The sequence below is a fragment of the Schistocerca gregaria genome, chromosome X (assembly GCF_023897955.1).
Source record: "Schistocerca gregaria isolate iqSchGreg1 chromosome X, iqSchGreg1.2, whole genome shotgun sequence".
NCBI classification, from domain to species: domain Eukaryota; kingdom Metazoa; phylum Arthropoda; class Insecta; order Orthoptera; family Acrididae; genus Schistocerca; species Schistocerca gregaria.
The window spans coordinates 36,717,988-36,737,184 of record NC_064931.1 but is presented as its reverse complement, the minus strand read 5'-3'; the positions used below and the strand labels follow the sequence as shown (position 1 = coordinate 36,737,184).

Sequence of the window (19,197 nt, the reverse complement as noted above, 5' to 3'; positions counted from 1 at the left end):
TGTGACATTCTGGTTTTTGTGTGTGTGTGTGGGGGGGGGGGGGGGGGGGGGGGGGGGGAGGGGGGGTGAAACGTTTCTCTCACAAACTCGACAATATACAGCAATTTCGTCATATGTAAATGTTCCAGGATGTTCAGCTATCAACGAAATGACTTTTCTTTTTTCAGGCAACATGGCACACAGCATGTTGTAAACACGTTCAACTGCGTGTAAATGGAAAGATAAACTGAAACCACGGACATGCGATTGAAATCTTAATTAGTTTAATTCAATTGTTACCGACACGTACGGTATGACAGTGGAGGGGATTAACCTGGATTAGCCAAAGCAGGAGCATTGACTGTCTGCCTGTTCCTGTTCCTCTTCTGTAATGATTTCACTATGCAGTGGCCTCTCGGTTAGTGATTGCATGCAGTTCTAGGTTGCGGTCCATCTGTAAGACATCAAAACTAGATCGAGCTAGAGACTGCCCATCTAAATTTTTAAAATATTGTAACCATAGGGCGAAAATATGCATGATTACTAGTTTTTAGTCAAAATATGCAATAACCAGTGAGAAGGAGCCAAATATGCCAATGCATATGCAACATCCAAATGCATAAAAACCACTCTCGAATTACTACTGTTAACAGTAAGGAGAAAAAGGGGAGAGGATGGCTGAATGCTCAATAAGTATATGAAATCATTTTATTTTAATATCACAGGCAATATCAACATATCATTTTTCAAATTTAAAAAAACATATTTTTGAACACATTCTGCTTATTGACAGATTTATGTCAACACATGTTAGCAAAAATTTTGTTAAATATTGTTTCCCTAAATTATGGTTGTTAACCAGCTTGTTTGAGAACTATTGTTTATCTGGTGGTGGAGGACCCAGTCGAAAGGAAGATTTCTTCTGTGTTGCAGTATCAGTTATGCTTGCATGCAGACTTCCAATACTAAAAGGGAGAAAAGTGAATGAATATCAAAGGCAACAGAGTAGCAAAGCAAAGTTGCAACACATACCATAAAATTAAATTTTTAAACTTTGAACATTAGCAAATAATAAAAATTTAAAAAAATAAATAAAAAAAGAAAAAAAGCGGGTCAGTCAACTGGTCAAATATGTGGCAGGCATATATTTTTTTGCTGACTATTCATACATTAAAATAACAACAACCACCTCCCTCTTCACATTCAAAAATATGAAGTTTACATACCTGTTTACATTTATTTCAGCAGTCAAACTGCTGGAAGCGGACACACCATCAAGCGTCAGCTGAAACAATTTATTGCATTTACTGTATAGGACATTTAAAGCTACTGCTTGCTTCATTAAAAACATATTCTTAGACTTCAACATAATGTTTAAACAAATTGCAAAAACAACAATATACACACAAACTGAACTGAGTGATGCTGATAACTGATATAATTATTGCAAGAAACACACACACACACACACACACACACACACACACACACACACACACACACACAAAGTGTCAGACCACTGCAGGAAATGCAGGAAAAGTGCAATAAGGTTCTGGAAGGTGCCAACAGGAATGTGGAGCCATGCCAGTTCCAGTGCTGTGGCCAGCTAGGCTAGGTTTCATGGTCGAGGATCCATGGCACAAACAGCCTGATCGAGGGGCACAAACAGCCTGATCGAGGTTGTCCCAGAGATTCTTGATCAGGTTTAAATCCGGGGAGTTTGGTGGCCAGGGGAGCACAGTCAACTCATCCTGGCCCTCTTCGAACTACACATGTGTAGTGTGAGCTGTGTGACATGCTCCTTGTCCTGCTGGTACATGTGAACGTGCCTAGGAAAAACAAATTGCATGTAAGGGCGAACATGGTCCCCAAGAATAGATGCATACTTTCATTGCTGCAGTCTCTCTTCCACAATGACAAGATCATCATGGGAATGCCATGAAAACATTCCCCAGACCATAACGTTCCCTCCTCCCACGGACAACAGAATAAGGAGGTAAACCATTCTGGCTCCAGGTGAGCAAGAAGTTCTTCGACACCTCTGTACGCCTTGATGTCGCTTTGATAACTGTTGTGGCTGTGCGTGTAAAGAAAATAACTGAAATTGGGCTGTGGTACAATGCATTAATATTGCTCAAAAGATAACAAACATTATTTATCACGCATTTCCCAAAGATGAGCAACAGTTCGACACAAATATGCAGCCAAAGTGAATGTGGTAACTGTACATGAACATTCAATTCATTTTTGGCCTGAAGATTATGAATGAGACTCAAGAAACAAACTTCTAGGGTTACTTTCCAGAAGGAAGCTACTACCCAAAGCAATTCCCAGCATAAACTGACATGGAGAAGAAACTATACAAAGCCAGGATGTAAGCAAAGAGGTAAGAAGCAAGAGCATAAATAACACTTCAATTAATTATAGCTAAAAAAATTATCTTAAATAAATTTTTAAACATAAAAAGTGACCTAATGATAACAAATCACAGTACTGAAGCACACTTAAATCTAAGAGGACGTGCAAAGCAGAATTTAAGGATGGCAGAATGAATTCGTTATTGGTGTCTTTAATTTCTCGAGCTCTAAGAGTTCCAAAAGATGAATGTTCACCTCTGCGTCGGGGATGTGGAATGAATGACACAATTCAGGAGAATACTCTAAAGAGACTCCTAGACATTTGTTCCCGAGTGCGAGGTGGTGAGAGAGACAGTTTGTTGCCTTTCGAAAAAGGTTTCATTACGTCAATAAGATCTCTCTGGACTTTTTGAAAGCCTAAAAAGCATGAAAGTCAGCTATATATTAACTTCCAGAATAAATGAAGATTGCTTGGAAAAAATTTCTCCTAGGGTGTGAGGATTAGAAATATTTTGTATTTGAAGAGAGAAATGAGGTGTGTCTCCTTAAATTTCCAGGTAATGTGATACTTCCTTCTCTGGAAACACACCAATTACTGAAGAATTAAATGCAGAGTCTTTTCAGTGTAATGTCAACCCAGATTCGGTATCCCTACGTATAAATGTTGTCGAGGGATCACCAACGGGAGAAATCCCAGAAGCTGTGAATGTTGAAGAAAATTTATTAACATGCTAGCTGAGTACTTGGAATTGCCATGGTATGTATTTATACCAATCTTCTATTAGTCCACCTCCTTCCCCCTATCTCTGTCAATCTCGTTCCCCCTGTCTCTGACAAACCACCACCTCCCATTCCTCTTTCTGTCCATATCCTCCTCCTCCCCCACCTCCCTGTCAATGTGCTGCTTCCTCCTCCGTCTATCTGCCCATTCCCTCTCCTCCTCTGCCTCTCTCTGTTCATCTCATCTCATCCTTTTGCTTTTCTCTGTCCATTTCCTCCTCCCCCTCTATCTATCAGTCCATCCCCCCCCTCTATGTTCATCTCCTGCCATTTCCTTTCTGTGTCAATCTCCTCCTCTCCCCTCTCTGTCCCCTAGCTCTGTCTGTCTCCTCCTATCTGTGCCTCTCTCCTCCTCCCCCCCTCAGTATCTGCCATCCTCCTCCTTTCTCTCTCCACATTATCACAATCATCCAAACAAGAGACTGCCAGTTCTTACCCCATCAGTATTTCTTTCCAAATTGTAACCAGTGCGTGTACCAAATCAGAAATTGTTCCAGGGGTTTACGATGAGTTGTTTACAGACGGCTTTGCTCGTATATCCACATGTCAAATTTATTTCACACATATTTAACATATTTCACGCATATCTGTACATATATTTTGAGTGTATGTCTAGCGAATTTCAACCTGCAGTTTCATTTTCAGGCATCTTAATGTTTATATCGTATCTCCTGAACTACATGCTGTATAATGATATAATTTTGCAGGTACATAAAGTGGCATATGTGATACAGTCTACAAAATGTGTTGTGAATAGAGTTAGTAGTAATGAAGCAATAAATTTTAAAAAAATCATGCATGGTGTGGCCGTTTCTCAAGCATCTCTGTGTTTGTAATGTCATATCTCCTGTACTGTATGTCATGTAATGATACAGTCTTTTAGGTACATTCAGTGGCATGTGTGATTACTGTTTGCGAAATGTGTTGCAAATTTAGTTAGCAGCAAAGAAGTAATAAATTTAACCATCATGCTTGATGCGGTAGTTTTTCACGCATTCACTTTTTATGACCTCATATCTCCCTAACTAAATGTCTTACAATGTTATAAGGAACTCTTATGTCCACGATTTTGGTGTTCATGTTTAACTACAAAATAGATTACATGTATGTATGGTCCCAAACTGGTGGTTCGAGAGGTTTGCAAGAAATAAGCTCTTGTCTAATAAAACACCTGACTCTTCATGGCAGTAATGCCAAACATATTTTCATATACTCTGGCTCATGCAGCAATCAAAACTGCAACACAAATGTTTTTCTCCCTCTTATAAAATACCTGCAAAATACGAGAGGTAACACAAACTGTGTCCTGGCAGAAGGAACTTTCAAGTCAATAGTTACCTTCCAAATGATACAGATTTTTCTTTTATTAAGAAGAGAATAAAAACTAGTCATCACATCTTTTGTCTAAGAGATCAGTATGATGATGATCTTAGCTGCAAGGAAAGAAACACTGATTACCTCACAGAAATGAACCACGAAAACTTCCATTCAACAATGTAAAATGGTCCTGCTTGTGTTTATTTGTTTCATAAAATTGTCTGTATACAAACCACTCACAATATTTTGTCAACACCTTTCAGTCGGCAATGTGACTGACTCCATACAAAGTCGTTTTTGTTATGGGAGAGACAGCCATTGAATTTTTTTATATATTTATAAAGTGCTGAAAACGTAACCTTAACATCAGTTTATTCTAAATATGCTGAAAAATTTTAGAGCTTTTTTAAAAAAAATAATAACTAATTGTTTGCACTGAACATTTTCATTTGATGGAGTCAGTCAGCTTGGCTTCTGAATGCCCCATACATGCATACATATATATGCACACCCACTTTTATAATTTGTATGGATAAGGTAAAGCTGTGTGGTGGTGCAGCAATTCTGGATCTTCTTCCAGATGCAGTGAAATACACTGCAAATTATACTGCATTTAAGTACCAAAACAATGATAAATTGTTAGTTACTCCATTAGCAAAAAGTGAATTAGAAGAGTCTATTGCTGACTGGATATCACTTATATCTCATGATGACCATTACTCTCCGATACGAGCACGGAAAAACAACATGTTGAAATTTGAAGGAGAATTTGTTGATATTAACAGAAATGGAGTGCGCAAACAAAAAAAATGTTGTAAAGTCTCTGTGCTCTATTTTGAAGCAGTTTCCACACAGTTATTGCTCTTTATGAAGGAACAAGAACATACATAAGGATTAGGTCTATGAATCAATAAGCAATATTGGAAACTATGAAGTAGTATGCACAAGGAGGAAGATGCTATGGATTTCACCTTCATCTGATAAACGGCAACAGAAATGTGGAACAGTCTACACTACCATCTGTTTCTACACCTAACGAGTGAGTTATGTTTCATCTTAATTACGATTTATGTAGTCCTAATGTGTAATACATCTGTCATGCCACTTTATTTAATTTGTTCAACTATGTATTGAACCAAATTGAAAGTAAAATGAATGAATAACACCCCACAAAAGTGTGGTGCAGTACATCTACTGAATAATCAGACTGCTGTGCTATGCTATGCTGCCTCACCATCATGTCAGCGGGCTCCAGCCAATAGAACGCATTTCTGCTGGAATGCCCCACACCCCCATTCCCACCTCCAGCCTGATACCCCTGGCTTTCAGATGTTTCATGCCATACACACCAACGGTCACCCGACCAATTAATCTGGAAAGGCCATTTATCATCACTCAGTAAATATCCAATTGTGGTATTGGCATGCAAATTCCAGCCTTCACCACTGAGGTGAAGATGCCAGAACTGCTGTAGAAGTGGCTTAAGACTATGTCATACACACAGGATGCAGGCATTCAAATTTTCTCTTAGCCTCAGTGTAGGTCAGTCTGTCCAGTGACTTTTACTCCACAATTTTCCTTTCTTTCTGGAGAATCCTGCAGTCTGGCGAGCAAGGCAAATGGTGCTCTCCACAGCTGACACAGATGGGAGGCAGGGCACATGGAGTATTGGGATGTGATGGGCGTCCGCAATCTCGGCATGTGATGCTAGAAGTACAGCGGGAAAACATATGGCCGAACTTCCAGCACTTAAAGCACCGCATCAGGGGAGGGATATAGGGCTTTACGTCACACCGGTAGACCATCACCTTGACCTTCTCGGGCAATGTATCACCCTCAAAGGCCAAGATGAAGGCACCAGTGGCAACCTGATTCTCCTTCGGACTCCGATCGCCATGTCAGACGAAATGTACACCTCACCGCTCTAAATCGGTGCACAGCTCATCATCGGACTGCAAAAGAAGGTCTCTGTGAAATATGATACCCTGGACCATATAAGTTATGGTTACAGAAATATCCCCCAGCTTGTCACAAGCAAGTAACTCCTGTGACTGGGCAGAAGATGCTGTTTTGATCAAGACTGACCCAGATCTCATTTGGACAAGCCCTCTACCTTCCCAAACTTGTCCTCTAAATGCTCAACAAAAAACTGAGGCTTCCTCATCATGAAAGATTCCCCATCAGCTCCCGAACATCCAAGGTACTGGGGTGAATAAGATCCGCTGCCATCCTTAGCATGACGTTCTTCCCATGGTGTGGCCAGGGAGGGGAACAATTTGGGGTGATACTTCTGTGCGTTGAATTGAGCTCATGATCGCTTAGAGACTGCTGGTGTTTCACCACCAGGAAGAGATGATGGACTACGCTTCACGATGTGCCATCCACCCTGATGCCACCCACTCCGACCAGGGGCGCTTCCCACGGGCGCAACACAGCCATAGCAAAGGCCACATGGCAGGATGGCCATAGCCGAGAGTCCCGATACCCCAGAGGATGGGCATCTACTCCTTGGCATACATTGGGAGATAATGGCGCAGGCATCAGCAGAGCAATCCCTGTGCGGTCAGGGGACTACAACCAACAGGGTATGTGGCAGCCGAGCTGGATATCATGTGCAAAGTAGTCCATGGTCGAAAATGAACTCAGGAAGGTGTGCTTGCCCAAGAGATGGAGAATGGGCAGGACTGCAATGCAGCAACGAGAAAGTAGACTAAAGATCTCAATGCACGATCCACCTTATAAGGCACCCTTCCCTAATTGGCTCGCTCTTCAGGAAAATCTGAAGAACGGAGGTCAAGCCCTTCCGGGGACCATCACATAAAGGCCGAAACGTGTGAAACTCCTTTCAGTCACCTCCTATGACAGGCAGGAATACCTCGGGCCTATTCTAACCCCCGGACCCACAGAGGGATTTCACAACCTTTAACTGAGGAGGAAGCATGTACTGAATTATCTGCTCAAAAACTTGAGGAGCCCTCCCATGCTCAATATTTATTTTGCAATAATACTGACCCTCTATGAGCAGTATTGACAGTCTGTACAATATATTGAAGGAGACTGTAGAGCTTCAAACAATTCTGACACACATTCACTATATGGCAATGTATACTGTACCATGTAAGGGCAGTAATGTGCAATAAACAGTAGTTCCTGCCGAGATCAAGAGAAATTCAATTCACACTGAATGAATTTCTGCAGAGAAATGAAAAAATTAGATGACAAAAGATCAGGATGTGTGCTGGAGTATGTATATTAAAGCATCATGCAGTACTTTGTAAACAGTCACAAACTTCTTTTTTCAGATGCCATATACCTCATTGTCTAAAATGGCAGAGGGAACTGAAGCCCATGTGTCATGATAGTCAGCAGAAAAGTTTATTTTAATTATAGCAGTTTTCAGAATTGACAAACAGGATCAGGGCAGCTGTCCTGTCAGTATAAATGTTTTTTCTTCCTCGCACTCCACAGACATAAGATCACATAAGCTTTCAATTAGTAATCAGTAATTTCTTTTTTTTTGGAACAGTTGTTACAGTAGAGAATGCACACAAAACACAGCATGTGTACACAATAATTTACAATATCCTTGTTTAATTTTTAATTAGTTTTTGTTGTTTATGAAGCTACGACACAGTGAACGCAGCCAGTGGCCCATGGAAAGATGTACTGGAAGATTTTCAGGCTAATTTCATGTATTCTGCATAATTCCTGCTTGTGTTTTGCAACGCAAGTAACAATACATATGAGTTCCACATTGTTGCTCACCAACATGTTCACTACAAAGGCATGAATATTGCACAATTGTATTGTGCTGTCCTTGGCCTTGCACTTTCCTGCAATATATTGGCACAATATTACTGCGCATACATATTGAGTGTGTGAGGGCCCCTTCACAAAAGGTGTTCAATAATGTTGAAATATGGTGCCTCTTGAAACTTGGCAGAGTAACAGATTATTCACATATTGATTAAACCATTCTTTAAAAATGCCACTCTTTGAATTGGGACACAATCAACTTTGAATCAAGTGTCCTCCTTATAGAACTGAGGTAGTTTAAATTCATGGGTGATCTCTGCTAGTACCCACAGTTTCATATTACAAAACAGACGGTTCTTTCATCACTTCGACTATGATTTTGTGTGTGTGTGTGTGTGTGTGTGTGTGTGTGTGTGTGTGTGTGTGTGTGTGTTTTTAACTGGAAGGGACGGGGACCGGGGGGGGGGGGGGGGTTGTTTGGTAATGCCTATAGGTGCACTAACGAATATTCTCATGCACGTTATCACTTTTATAAATTAAAACCAAATTGTCCACTAAAATAAAAAAAAACCTACTAAAATCATTAGACAGAATGTGTACAAACTTTTACTTACATTTCCCAAAATTACAGCTCGCTGTTCTTTGTCATCATCGTCATCATCATCATCATCATCATCATCATCATCATCATCATCATCAGCTTCCCAAACCTGAACTAGTACACTTTCTCCGGAGATTGTGAATGGAAGGCTCTTTGTGACTTTGACCGGAACAGGTGTCTGTGATGGTATAACCAACACTTTATCATCGTTTGCCTGAAAAAAGTCATGCACAGACCAAATGAAACTGCCAAATGAGATATTAAAGCATTCAACATTTTTAATACTTATTTCAGTAAAGAAATAAGAACCACAGCAAAGTGAATTAGTAGATAAAAATGAAACAAACAAAATAAGTTAGGAAAAAAACTGACAGAAAAATATGACAAAAGTTTTAAAAAATTGGATTTCTTGTTGGTTTTATATAGTTTTATGTTATCTCACATGAAAGTGGACGAAGGTTGTGTCACAATGAACTGAACTTGATAATAGCAATACAGGAAATGCGATGCATTCAAGGTATTCTCACCCTTTTTGTTCAATTGATTTAAATATTATTATTTTGATCTACTTAAAAATCAGTTATTAATTAAGATTCTCTCTCTCTCTATTACTTTTTGAAGCATTTTCTGGCAAAACTGTCTGTTCTTGTAATAGGGCACTTAACTGTTACACCAACAACCAATAGAAGATCTCACAGCACCCTTATCACATTATACCTTATTATTCCATTTGTTTTGATTATAATCATGCTGTCTCTTCAACACAGCCACTATCACTAAATCTATTAAGCACAAATGTATTAACAAAATGCATCATACACCTCTCTGTCATATACATGCGAAGAAATTAGGACATCATTTTTGTCCATTATTCCTTGGTCATGAACCTATATAACTGCTCATAGTTTAGAAATTATATAGATTAATACCTGATGTTTGTACTACTGCACACTGTTCTTTATATCAGAAAAAACTGATAAGACATAAGCCCTAGGTGACCATACAATGCCAACCCTTCACTGTTTTACCTACTGCCTAAAGCATCATTAAATGAAAATACTGGAAGAATATGCAAACTCAGTCATTAGTGTCAGCATTCAAAACCGGAACCAACAACTTTCCTGCAAGATGACCTGCAGCTGTTTCCAGAAAAACCAGTTTTTCTGTCAATGACCCAGTCATAGAACATTAAAAAATACGTCCACAACTTTCCCCCGTCTGCATGGATGCTGCATTTCATTTTAAACAATGTTATGGTGCCAACTGTACATCTCATAAGCAAGTAAAAGTACTGTGAGAACAGAATGAGACTCCTACCTCATTAAATATAAGACAGCATACCATCACCATTAGTTTGGAATTTTAGTGGATCACTGCTGCTGTCTGTGAGAAATTTTGTCACACCAAAACAAAAACACAACACTTAGAACTCAAAGCATGTTTATTATTGACACCAAAGTACCCACACCAGAAATGACCTGCATAGAGACTACAGCTATTTATACAGTCATTTAATACTCCAGATTATTAAAACATTACAAACATAAGATATTTCTAGAACCTCCCAGAAATGATAAACACTAACAAATAACTGCTGGTGGTTGGACCTGAACTGGTGGCCAACAGCACGCCGCCGACGATGCTAACCACTACACTACACCACTACACTACACTTCATGTGCCACAGCTCGCTTCATCATTAGTTCTCGCTGGAGCAGACTACAGCACCCTAGATCTAGATCTTGTCAATTGTCCTCTGTAAGGCAGTGCTGGTGGATCCTCATGTTGAGGTCATGTCATTATATCCTCTTCACTTGTATGAGGATTGAAAGTAGCCCCTCCCTTTAAAGCTCCATGATCCTTGAGTTGGTCTTCAGTTTTCTTCAACCTCCCACCATCAATGTGTGTGTCTGGACTGTATCAGGGCTTCACACAGAGGACTTCTGCTTTCGTCTTCGTGACAAAGGGTTATAGTCCTAAATGTTGTATGTATTATGCAATGCACAATTAAGGGTATGATAAGACCCAAACTAGGACTATAGTAACATTTCCAATAGTCTCACTATCCGCACAGGTATCAAACTCTGTACCAACTCCCCTTGGCTGTACCTCATTGGTCAGTGCTTGGCATTAAGAGCGCATTCAGTATTTAATCTGGGCATATAGGGTTCATATTCGAGCCAGCTGCTTTGCTTCTTTGGTCTTTGTAATGTGTTTCATTTAGTCATCCTGAGTATCATCCAGCTGAAACAGGAATAGGGTATCCACAGTTGTTTTCGCCTTGCAACCGCGGAACAGAAAGAAAAGTAAGAAGCTTGTAGTTTCTCGCTTCGCTCAGTTGTGTGCGAATGCCGCTATAGGCAGTATTGATCCCACTCTCTCTGTTCCGTGTCAATGTACATCAAGACCATACCTGCCAACCTGTTACTAAAGCGTACTGTGAGGCCATTCATGTGTGGAAGGCATGCAGTGTTTATCCTGGTCAGCCTTGATTTTCTAATGTCTGTCAGCATGTCCATAACTGAGAAATACTTTGCTCCATTGTAGAAGTCCAGGGTGTCATCAACACACAGCAATGGATAGACATCTTCCTTTGTGACTTTGTTTAATATCCAAGATCCGACACAGAAATGCCATGTGCCATCTTTGCTCTTCACAAGAACCATTGCAGAAGACCATCGAAGAGGACCAAGGACACACTAAATATTCAACGACGTTACCTTGCAACATCATCTCCAACCCCTCCGGGATCATCCATCATTCTACCAGAGAAACTTTATATGAGTGCTGGCCAATTGGTGAATAATCCTTAGTGTCGATATGGTGTTTTACCATAGGCTGCTTCCCTGGCTGTTCTTCACTCAGGATTTGAAAGCATCTAAAAACTGATGCAGAGTGACCACAACTGACACTGTCCCTCGGTCACATCAGGCCCTATTGGCAGTTCAATACTAGCTTCCTTCCCTGTGTCATGTGTAGTGGTAGTAGAGCACGTTTCTTCATTGATGTCGCTAAGCTGACCCTCCTGGACTGGTTTGGCTATCTCTAAGCACATACCTTTAGGGATGAATTGTGGCTGCTCACGACACTCCTTGCCTATCTAGAATGCTTATTATCACTACTGGTTTGTAGATTTCTTTTGGGAGATGTCTCGATGTCGATGAAGGGGTAACAACAACTTCAATGGCAAACAAATGCCCAGAAGCAATCTTTGTTATCTATGGTTGTTGAAATAGCTTTATCAGTCTGGAGCTCTGATCTTCCACACTGTATGATTGCCTGTGATGCCTACAGCAAGTTTCCCCTGAAAATAATATCATGACTTTGTTCTGTTTAAATGATAAATTGTAAAGGCTGTATTCTGTTATTGATAGTTATTTCTGCAATACATGTTCCTGTCAGCTACACATATTTCCTATTTGTGACTTCCAGACAATTATTTTCATATCACGGAACGCAGATTCTTTAGCTATCAATAAGCATTTGACATAACACAAAAATAAACCCCAGAGTTGACTAGCACCTGACACAGTTGGCCGTGAATGATGTCAGTGAGTTTTCCTGACATCTTGATAACTGTTGTCCATAGAGGATTTTCATCTGTGGCAGCCTTTCAGTGGTTAGCCGAGTGGCTGGTGCCTCCGTACAGTGACAGGGAATGCCTATGGCATCTTGGGGAGTGACCCATCATGGATACAGTGATTAGCTTCGGTCCACAGATCAACTATAATCATTTGCAGTTGACTGGTATGAATAGGACTGTTGTGATTGCTGATGTCTTGTGGCATAACAGTCATCTAATAGTCTTCTTCCTCTGCAGTAGCGTACAAAGCATCCACGCCACCAACAGTGAAAAAAAACTGTTTGTTGTCCTCCACCCTCAAATGTCTGTTCTTCTGCAGGGTGTTTTACATGGTGGATTAGTTGGTTCTACCTGTGTTAGTTGGATGCTGGGTTATCATCTGACAACAGCAACATGAGTCCAAGTCCATTTTTCATGGCACATCCCACAGGTGGTGAAGATTAGTGCCATAGAACAATACACTTCTCCTTCAACATTTTCTATTACCTCCTGATGTATGGGGTCTACATTACTGGTCACTAATTCTTGAGTGTACTTGGTCTGACAGTTCTGGCTGCCACAAAATGCTGTCTCTCTTCTCTTACAATCTGGTATATGAGAGTAGTGAGATCATGGTGGTCTTCTTTAACTTCCACAGGGACTACTTTCAGGAATCAGCCGTCTTCCTTTCTATTGCTTTTCCTTGACGTGCTTGTACCACTTGATGAATTCTTCTGTTGTTGTAACATTCTGTTGATTGTCACCAAAAGTTTCTTTCAGTTCAGCCTGAAATTCATCCCTGGTATTGAACTCATCTTCTTTGTTTTATTTATTTACTTATATAGTATTTACATGTACTGCATAGGACCATATTAAGTAGCAAATCTCCATGGTCATGGAATGAAGTCAGTATATGAAATTGACTTCAGAAAAGTAATAACACAAAAAATAAAATATACACAAATCCCATGCAGATGACTAGCTGCAAGTGTATACTAGCATAATCAACAATATAATACAGAATTAACTTAATTGTTTTCCAAGAACTCCCTGAAAAATTGAAAAGAGTGAGCCATGAGGAAATTCTTCAGTTTAGACTTGAAAGTGCAAAGATTACTGCTGAGATTTTTTTAATTCTTGTGGCCAGCTTACTGAAAATGAATGCAGCAGAATACTGCATGCCTTTCTGTACTAGAGTCAAGGTGCAATACAAATGCAGATTCGATTTCTGCCTACTAGTTGCTAATTCTTGGAATACGCTCATATTGTTAACAATAAACGACACTAAAGAAAATATATACCAATTAAAAAAAGTTAAGCACATAATTGGTTCTCACATCTTAAAATAAGATAGATATCTTATACTGTATTTTTTGATGTCACAGAGTATTATGCAAATGAAAGCTATACATTCTCTTGGAACTAATTACGAAATGAAAAGGAGCATTTGGGGAAAAAAGTTGCAATGACCTCCAACATCACAAAACATTAAATGATTTGTATGGCACACTGTCCAGTAATGCGTAGGTCCTCGACGAACCCTCAGGCACTCTTGAATGGGACAGGGTACGCTCAGTACCAAATCATTGCAGGCCTCTTGGGACGTTTGTCCCACTCCTCAATGGCAGCATTCCTGAGAGCTTCAGTCATTAATGGAGTATACTGACGACTAGAAATCGCTTTTTTGAGCACGCTCTATGTAGTTATATCTGGGGAGCATGCTGCCCAATCCAATCCTCAGATCTCACATCCTGTAAGATACCAACACACACTTTGAAGTCTCTGCCAAACAACTGACTATGGGTTGGAGAATGTTGTTTTCATACACTGCAGCAGTCGTGTTGCCTTCAATGGGAATGAGCGGTGTGTGGTGGCCATACACGATATCTGGCCATAATAAAATTGAGCCACCGGATTGTTAATGACGATCCACAGTCATTTAGAGATGTCTATGTTCCCCTTTTCACCTCCATATGCGAACAGAGTTGTTGTCAGGATGCAAGCCTATTTGCACTTCACCTGTTAACAGCATTTTGGTCCAGTGGACTCATGTCCAAGGTTCATGTGCTCTAGCCTCTCTTACGCAAGCACCCCTGTGATGTGGACAGGGTGCTATAGTCTTGAGAGGTCTTCAGCTGTACGAACCCCCATCATAAAGTCTGTTGTGCACAGATTGGGTCCTTGCGGTAAACCCCCGTGGCTTCTTGAAGCTCATGGCACAGAGTAGTCACTCTCCTTATAGGGCGTCTCTGTGCAGATATCATTACATACCGATCCTGAGCTGCCGTAGTTTTGCGTGGACGGTCTTCGCGATGTCGATCCACTATTGAATCCATTTCCTGGAACTTTTCCACAGTCTGGAGACAACACTTTGATTAATGTGAACAATATTCACAATGTCAACTTGTCTTGTGTTTAATCTCATCTATGTGATGATTTTGATACAGTTTGCCATGGAGAGCCTGTGCCGAGGCATTCTGCTGCATTAAGAGGCACACGGACAACTGTGCATTCATAGCTCTGGTGTACTGCATTTCTTTATAAGCCGTGACTGCACTCCCCCTGATGAGGCAAAGTGGCAACGACTAATGAGTTCACAATATTTACACAACCACCTTCCTACATAAACACAAAAGGGACGCCCATAGTGATTATTGGTAGGTAATTTGGAAATATGCTTAACTTTTTTGAGATGCCAATGTCAAAGTTTCAAGACTCCTGAACAGGGTCGACAAGAGATTCTCAAACTTACACAACATATTGATTGAACTATCTTTTCTAAGCCAAAAATAGTCTACAATACAATGTCAAAGGTCACAAGTGAATGGAAATAAGCAACATAGACTAATTTTCATGTTGGACTATTACTTACTTCAGATACTGTTCTAATGGAGAATATAGCAGCATTAAAGGTAAATACATAAAACTGCAACCAGTCAATTTTTTGAAATATTTATTTATTCATTCCATGAACTAGTTTCCAAAACTTTTGAGGCTCATCTTCAGATGGTTTTCCAGAAATCACATAACTAATGGTGGGCGCTAGTTTGCAACAGTATGGGCAGCTTTTGTTGTTAGTATCTATTTGACTGCTTCCATTGTGATTGCCAGTTCATCCCACATCACTCAGTTTTACACAATATTGTGCATATACACTGTGATAATGAAACCTTGCCAGCATCTAGCATGTGCATACATATTGTGGGAAGTGAGTGATGTGGTACCAACTGGTCATCACAATGGAAGCAAACAGATGGATACTAACAACAAAAGCGGCCCATACTGTTGCAAACCAGCACCCAGCATTATGCTTGAAATAGCTATGCAACTTCTGAAAACCATCTGAAGATGAGCCTGAAAGGTTTGAAAACTGGTTCACGGAATGAATAAATAACTATTGCAAAACAGTGATTGGTTCCAGTTCTATGTGTTTACATTGAATAAACAGTCATAGGTTCTACAACATCTTTAATGGTTGAACTTAATCAGTATTAGCATTCAATTTTTGAACAATATCTTACCCACGGGCTTTCCATGAGAGCTTACCATCTATCTGAATACCTACAGATTTAATTTGTCCAGACTCGCTAATTATATGCCCATTCTGTGTAATCAAAATGTCAGTTTTTGTCGAATTGTGTGTGGTGAGTCTGATGCGGACATATAAGTACCAATTTGTTGGCAAGGTATTAGTGTGGCATTCGTGTATTTCTGACATTCATGTAGTAAATGCAAAAGGTAAACAATGGTGACATTATTACCCAATGCGTCCAAACAGGATCAACGTGGTGGTGTTCTTTTCTTAGCAAACGAAAAACACATACCAGTAAACACATACCGGTAGACATCCAATTGGATGAACAATATTTATGAAGCAGCATGTCCATCAAAAACCACTGTTGTCTAATGGTGTGTGACAAAGGGTGCTGTTACTTCATCGTAACGCATGTCCCAATATTGCATAGGGGTCATTCCCCATCAAATCATCCAGAAATTTTAGGAAATGACACCATTGTCAAGCAAATCCTTGAAATTTTAGGTAGCAGAAGTTTACCTAGATATATTCAGATTTTCAAAATGTAAATGTTGTAGGTAAATTACTTTTTCACTTATCACAAAAAGAAGTTGTATAGATTCAGGAATTCAGGCTTTCACAAAAAAGCTCCTTTATAATTTAAAAATGCAATAGTTTGTACAGTTTTTGCAGTGGAAACTTTTTTTTTTAGTTAAGCATTTAACTGCTCTGGACGTGTTTACGCGTGCCACCAGTCCTCTTACCTGATACTCTGAACATGTCTACGTGAAGACACGTTCAGAGTACCAGGTAGGATGACAGGTGGCGCGCGTAAAGACGTTAAGAGCACACACGGACAGGTACAGATGCACACGCATTAACATGTCCAGAGCAGTTAAAGGGTTAAGGAGGAAGGTTTATATTTTTATAGTCATGTTTCTTGTAGTACATATCTGTTGTGATAGTGCCACGACATTTAACAGTGCCGCCACGACAGTACGCACAAACGGCGATAGAGGCGCTCCGCAAATCGGATGAGCGCGGGAGCGCCACCTATCTACGAACGGCACCGGCCGCATGTCATGGCACAGCAGTCGAATGCGAGAGACTGAGTTGTAATCATGTGATCAGCTATTGTTTCTAAGAGAGTGTGAAATCCACGCCATTATTGTGGTTAAAGGTTATAACACTTTTTGGCGATTAGGTCGGGATATTTTCACCGCGTTGTGGATTTGCGTGTTCGTGACGGGGCAGACATGGAACAGCTTATGCAAGCGCTCATTGAACAACAAACACAGCTGACGGCAGCGATTCAGGCGTTGTCGACGTCGCTTACTCATCGTCTGTCTTCCTCTTCTCCGCCTCCATTACCTCCTTACGGCGAGGCCGCTGAAGACTGGGAGAATTATGAGAAGCGTTTGCGGCAACACTTCTTGGCTTTCGGCGTTGTCGACGCTCCTATGTGTAAGTCGTTATTTCTATCTTGGATTTCCCCTCGGGTCTATCAGCTGCTATCTCAGTTAGCCCCTCTGCGGGAACCAGCCTCCTTGTCCTTCCAAGAAATGTGTGACTTATTGTCTGCCTATTATCGAACAAACACCCACGTCGTTGCCGCCCGCGTGGCGTTCTACCGGTGTCGTAAACAGCCCCATCAATCTTACCGGGCTTGGGCGGCGGAACTACACGGCCTGAGTAGGAAATGTCAGTTTGTCACGGACACTCATCACGAGTCTTATGCTGATTCAATGGTTAGGGATGCTATTCTACGGCTTGCTCCTGATAAAGAAGTTCGGCAACGTGCCCTACAACTGCCAAACCCGTCGTTGTCGGAAGTTCTAAGCATCGCTCAATCCTTTGAAGTGTCTCACGCTGCTGGTGCGCAAATAGACGCGTGGTGTGATGTAGGCGCTGTACAGTCAACTCTCGACAAGGACAATTTGCCTGTTGCACAGGAGAACGAAGATGTGGCGGCGGTTCACTCGCGTAAACAACGTCGCGTTGGGCCGCAACGCTCGCAGCGAAACCAGCAACCACAGAAGCCGGTTCGTTCCGCGCTTCCTTCTTGCCCCCGTTGTTTCGTACAGCACGATAGGGCAGCGTGTCCAAAACGTTGGGCCACGTGTAATTCATGTAGGAAAAAAGGCCACATTGCTTCTGTGTGTCAGTCCCATAAAGTTCCTGTCGACGAGGACGAGGCGTCGGACATGGATGTTCACTGTGTGCTTTCTCAAACAAATAAGGTGTTTGTTACTGTTCGTGTTCTGAATAAAGACATCCGCATGCAAGTGGACACTGGCTCTGCAGTAACTCTCATTAATTCTTGCACGTATTTGGCGTTGGGCTCCCCTCCTTTGTCTCCAGTTACGCGCAATCTGAGGACTTATAATCAGCAGAAAATTCCTATCATGGGCCAGTTTGATGCTTCCACTGCCTACAAGTCTGTTGTTCGGCCCCTCACGTTTTATGTGGTGGATCATGCGGGAACTGAAAACCTGTTCGGGTATGATGCTTTCCAGTTGTTCGGGTTCTCCATTGATGATGATGTGCACCTCATATCTGAGGACATTCCGTATCAACAGCTGGATGGATTGTGTTGTGAATTTTCGTCCGTGTTCTCTGCTGGTCTGGGTTGTGCCAAGGATTTTGCAGCCCACATTACTCTTAAACCTACGGCTCGCCCTAAGTTTTTCCGGGCACGCCCTATTCCGGTGGCGTTGCGTGCACCTGTCAAGGCTGAGCTAGACAGGTTAACAGCTTCAGGGATTCTCCTTCCGGTTACCTCCAGCGAATGGGCATCGCCGATCGTGGTGGTTTCTAAACCAAACGGGAGTCTGCGATTGTGTGGTGACTTTAAAGCCACTGTCAACGCTCACAGCCTCATTGACACTTATCCTCTTCCTCGTCCTGAGGAGTTGTTTACCAAGCTCGCTGGGGGCCAGTTCTTTTCCAAACTTGACTTATCGGAGGCGTACCATCAGTTGCCGTTGGACGCTCCTTCCAAAGGAATTTCTCGTTATCAACACTCCTTGTGGGTTGTATCAGTACCAGCGATTACCATTTGGCGTCGCTAGCGCACCGGCCATTTTTCAGCGGTTTTTGGAACAGCTCACGGCTTCCGTTCCCGGCTGCATAAACTATCTGGATGACATTGTTGTCACGGGAGCCTCCACTGCGGAGCACCTTCGTAATTTACGTTCACTGTTTCGGGTTTTGCATTCGGCTGGGTTGAGGTGCAATTTGGACAAGTCACAGTTCTTCCAACCCTCCATTGAGTATCTTGGTTTCCACTTGTCCCGTGAGGGCATACGCCCTCTCCGTGAGCACGTTGCGG

At 41.4% G+C, this 19,197-nt stretch overlaps 1 protein-coding gene across 10 annotated transcripts in view; it reads right to left on the bottom strand.

Moving 5' to 3' along the window:
- Positions 1-673: 673 nt before the first annotated feature.
- Positions 674-19,197, bottom strand: part of LOC126298657 (heat shock 70 kDa protein 14-like) — a 193,445-nt gene continuing 174,921 nt past the window's right edge. For all 10 annotated transcript variants that reach the window (XM_049990079.1, XM_049990080.1, XM_049990078.1 and 7 more), the window contains 3 exons: positions 8,804-9,004; positions 1,206-1,264; positions 674-944 (listed from right to left, as the gene is read on the bottom strand). In XM_049990079.1, the coding sequence (XP_049846036.1) occupies positions 854-944; positions 1,206-1,264; positions 8,804-9,004 (351 nt within the window). In that variant the 3' untranslated portion in view covers positions 674-853. The remainder of the gene's footprint in view (positions 945-1,205; positions 1,265-8,803; positions 9,005-19,197) is intronic.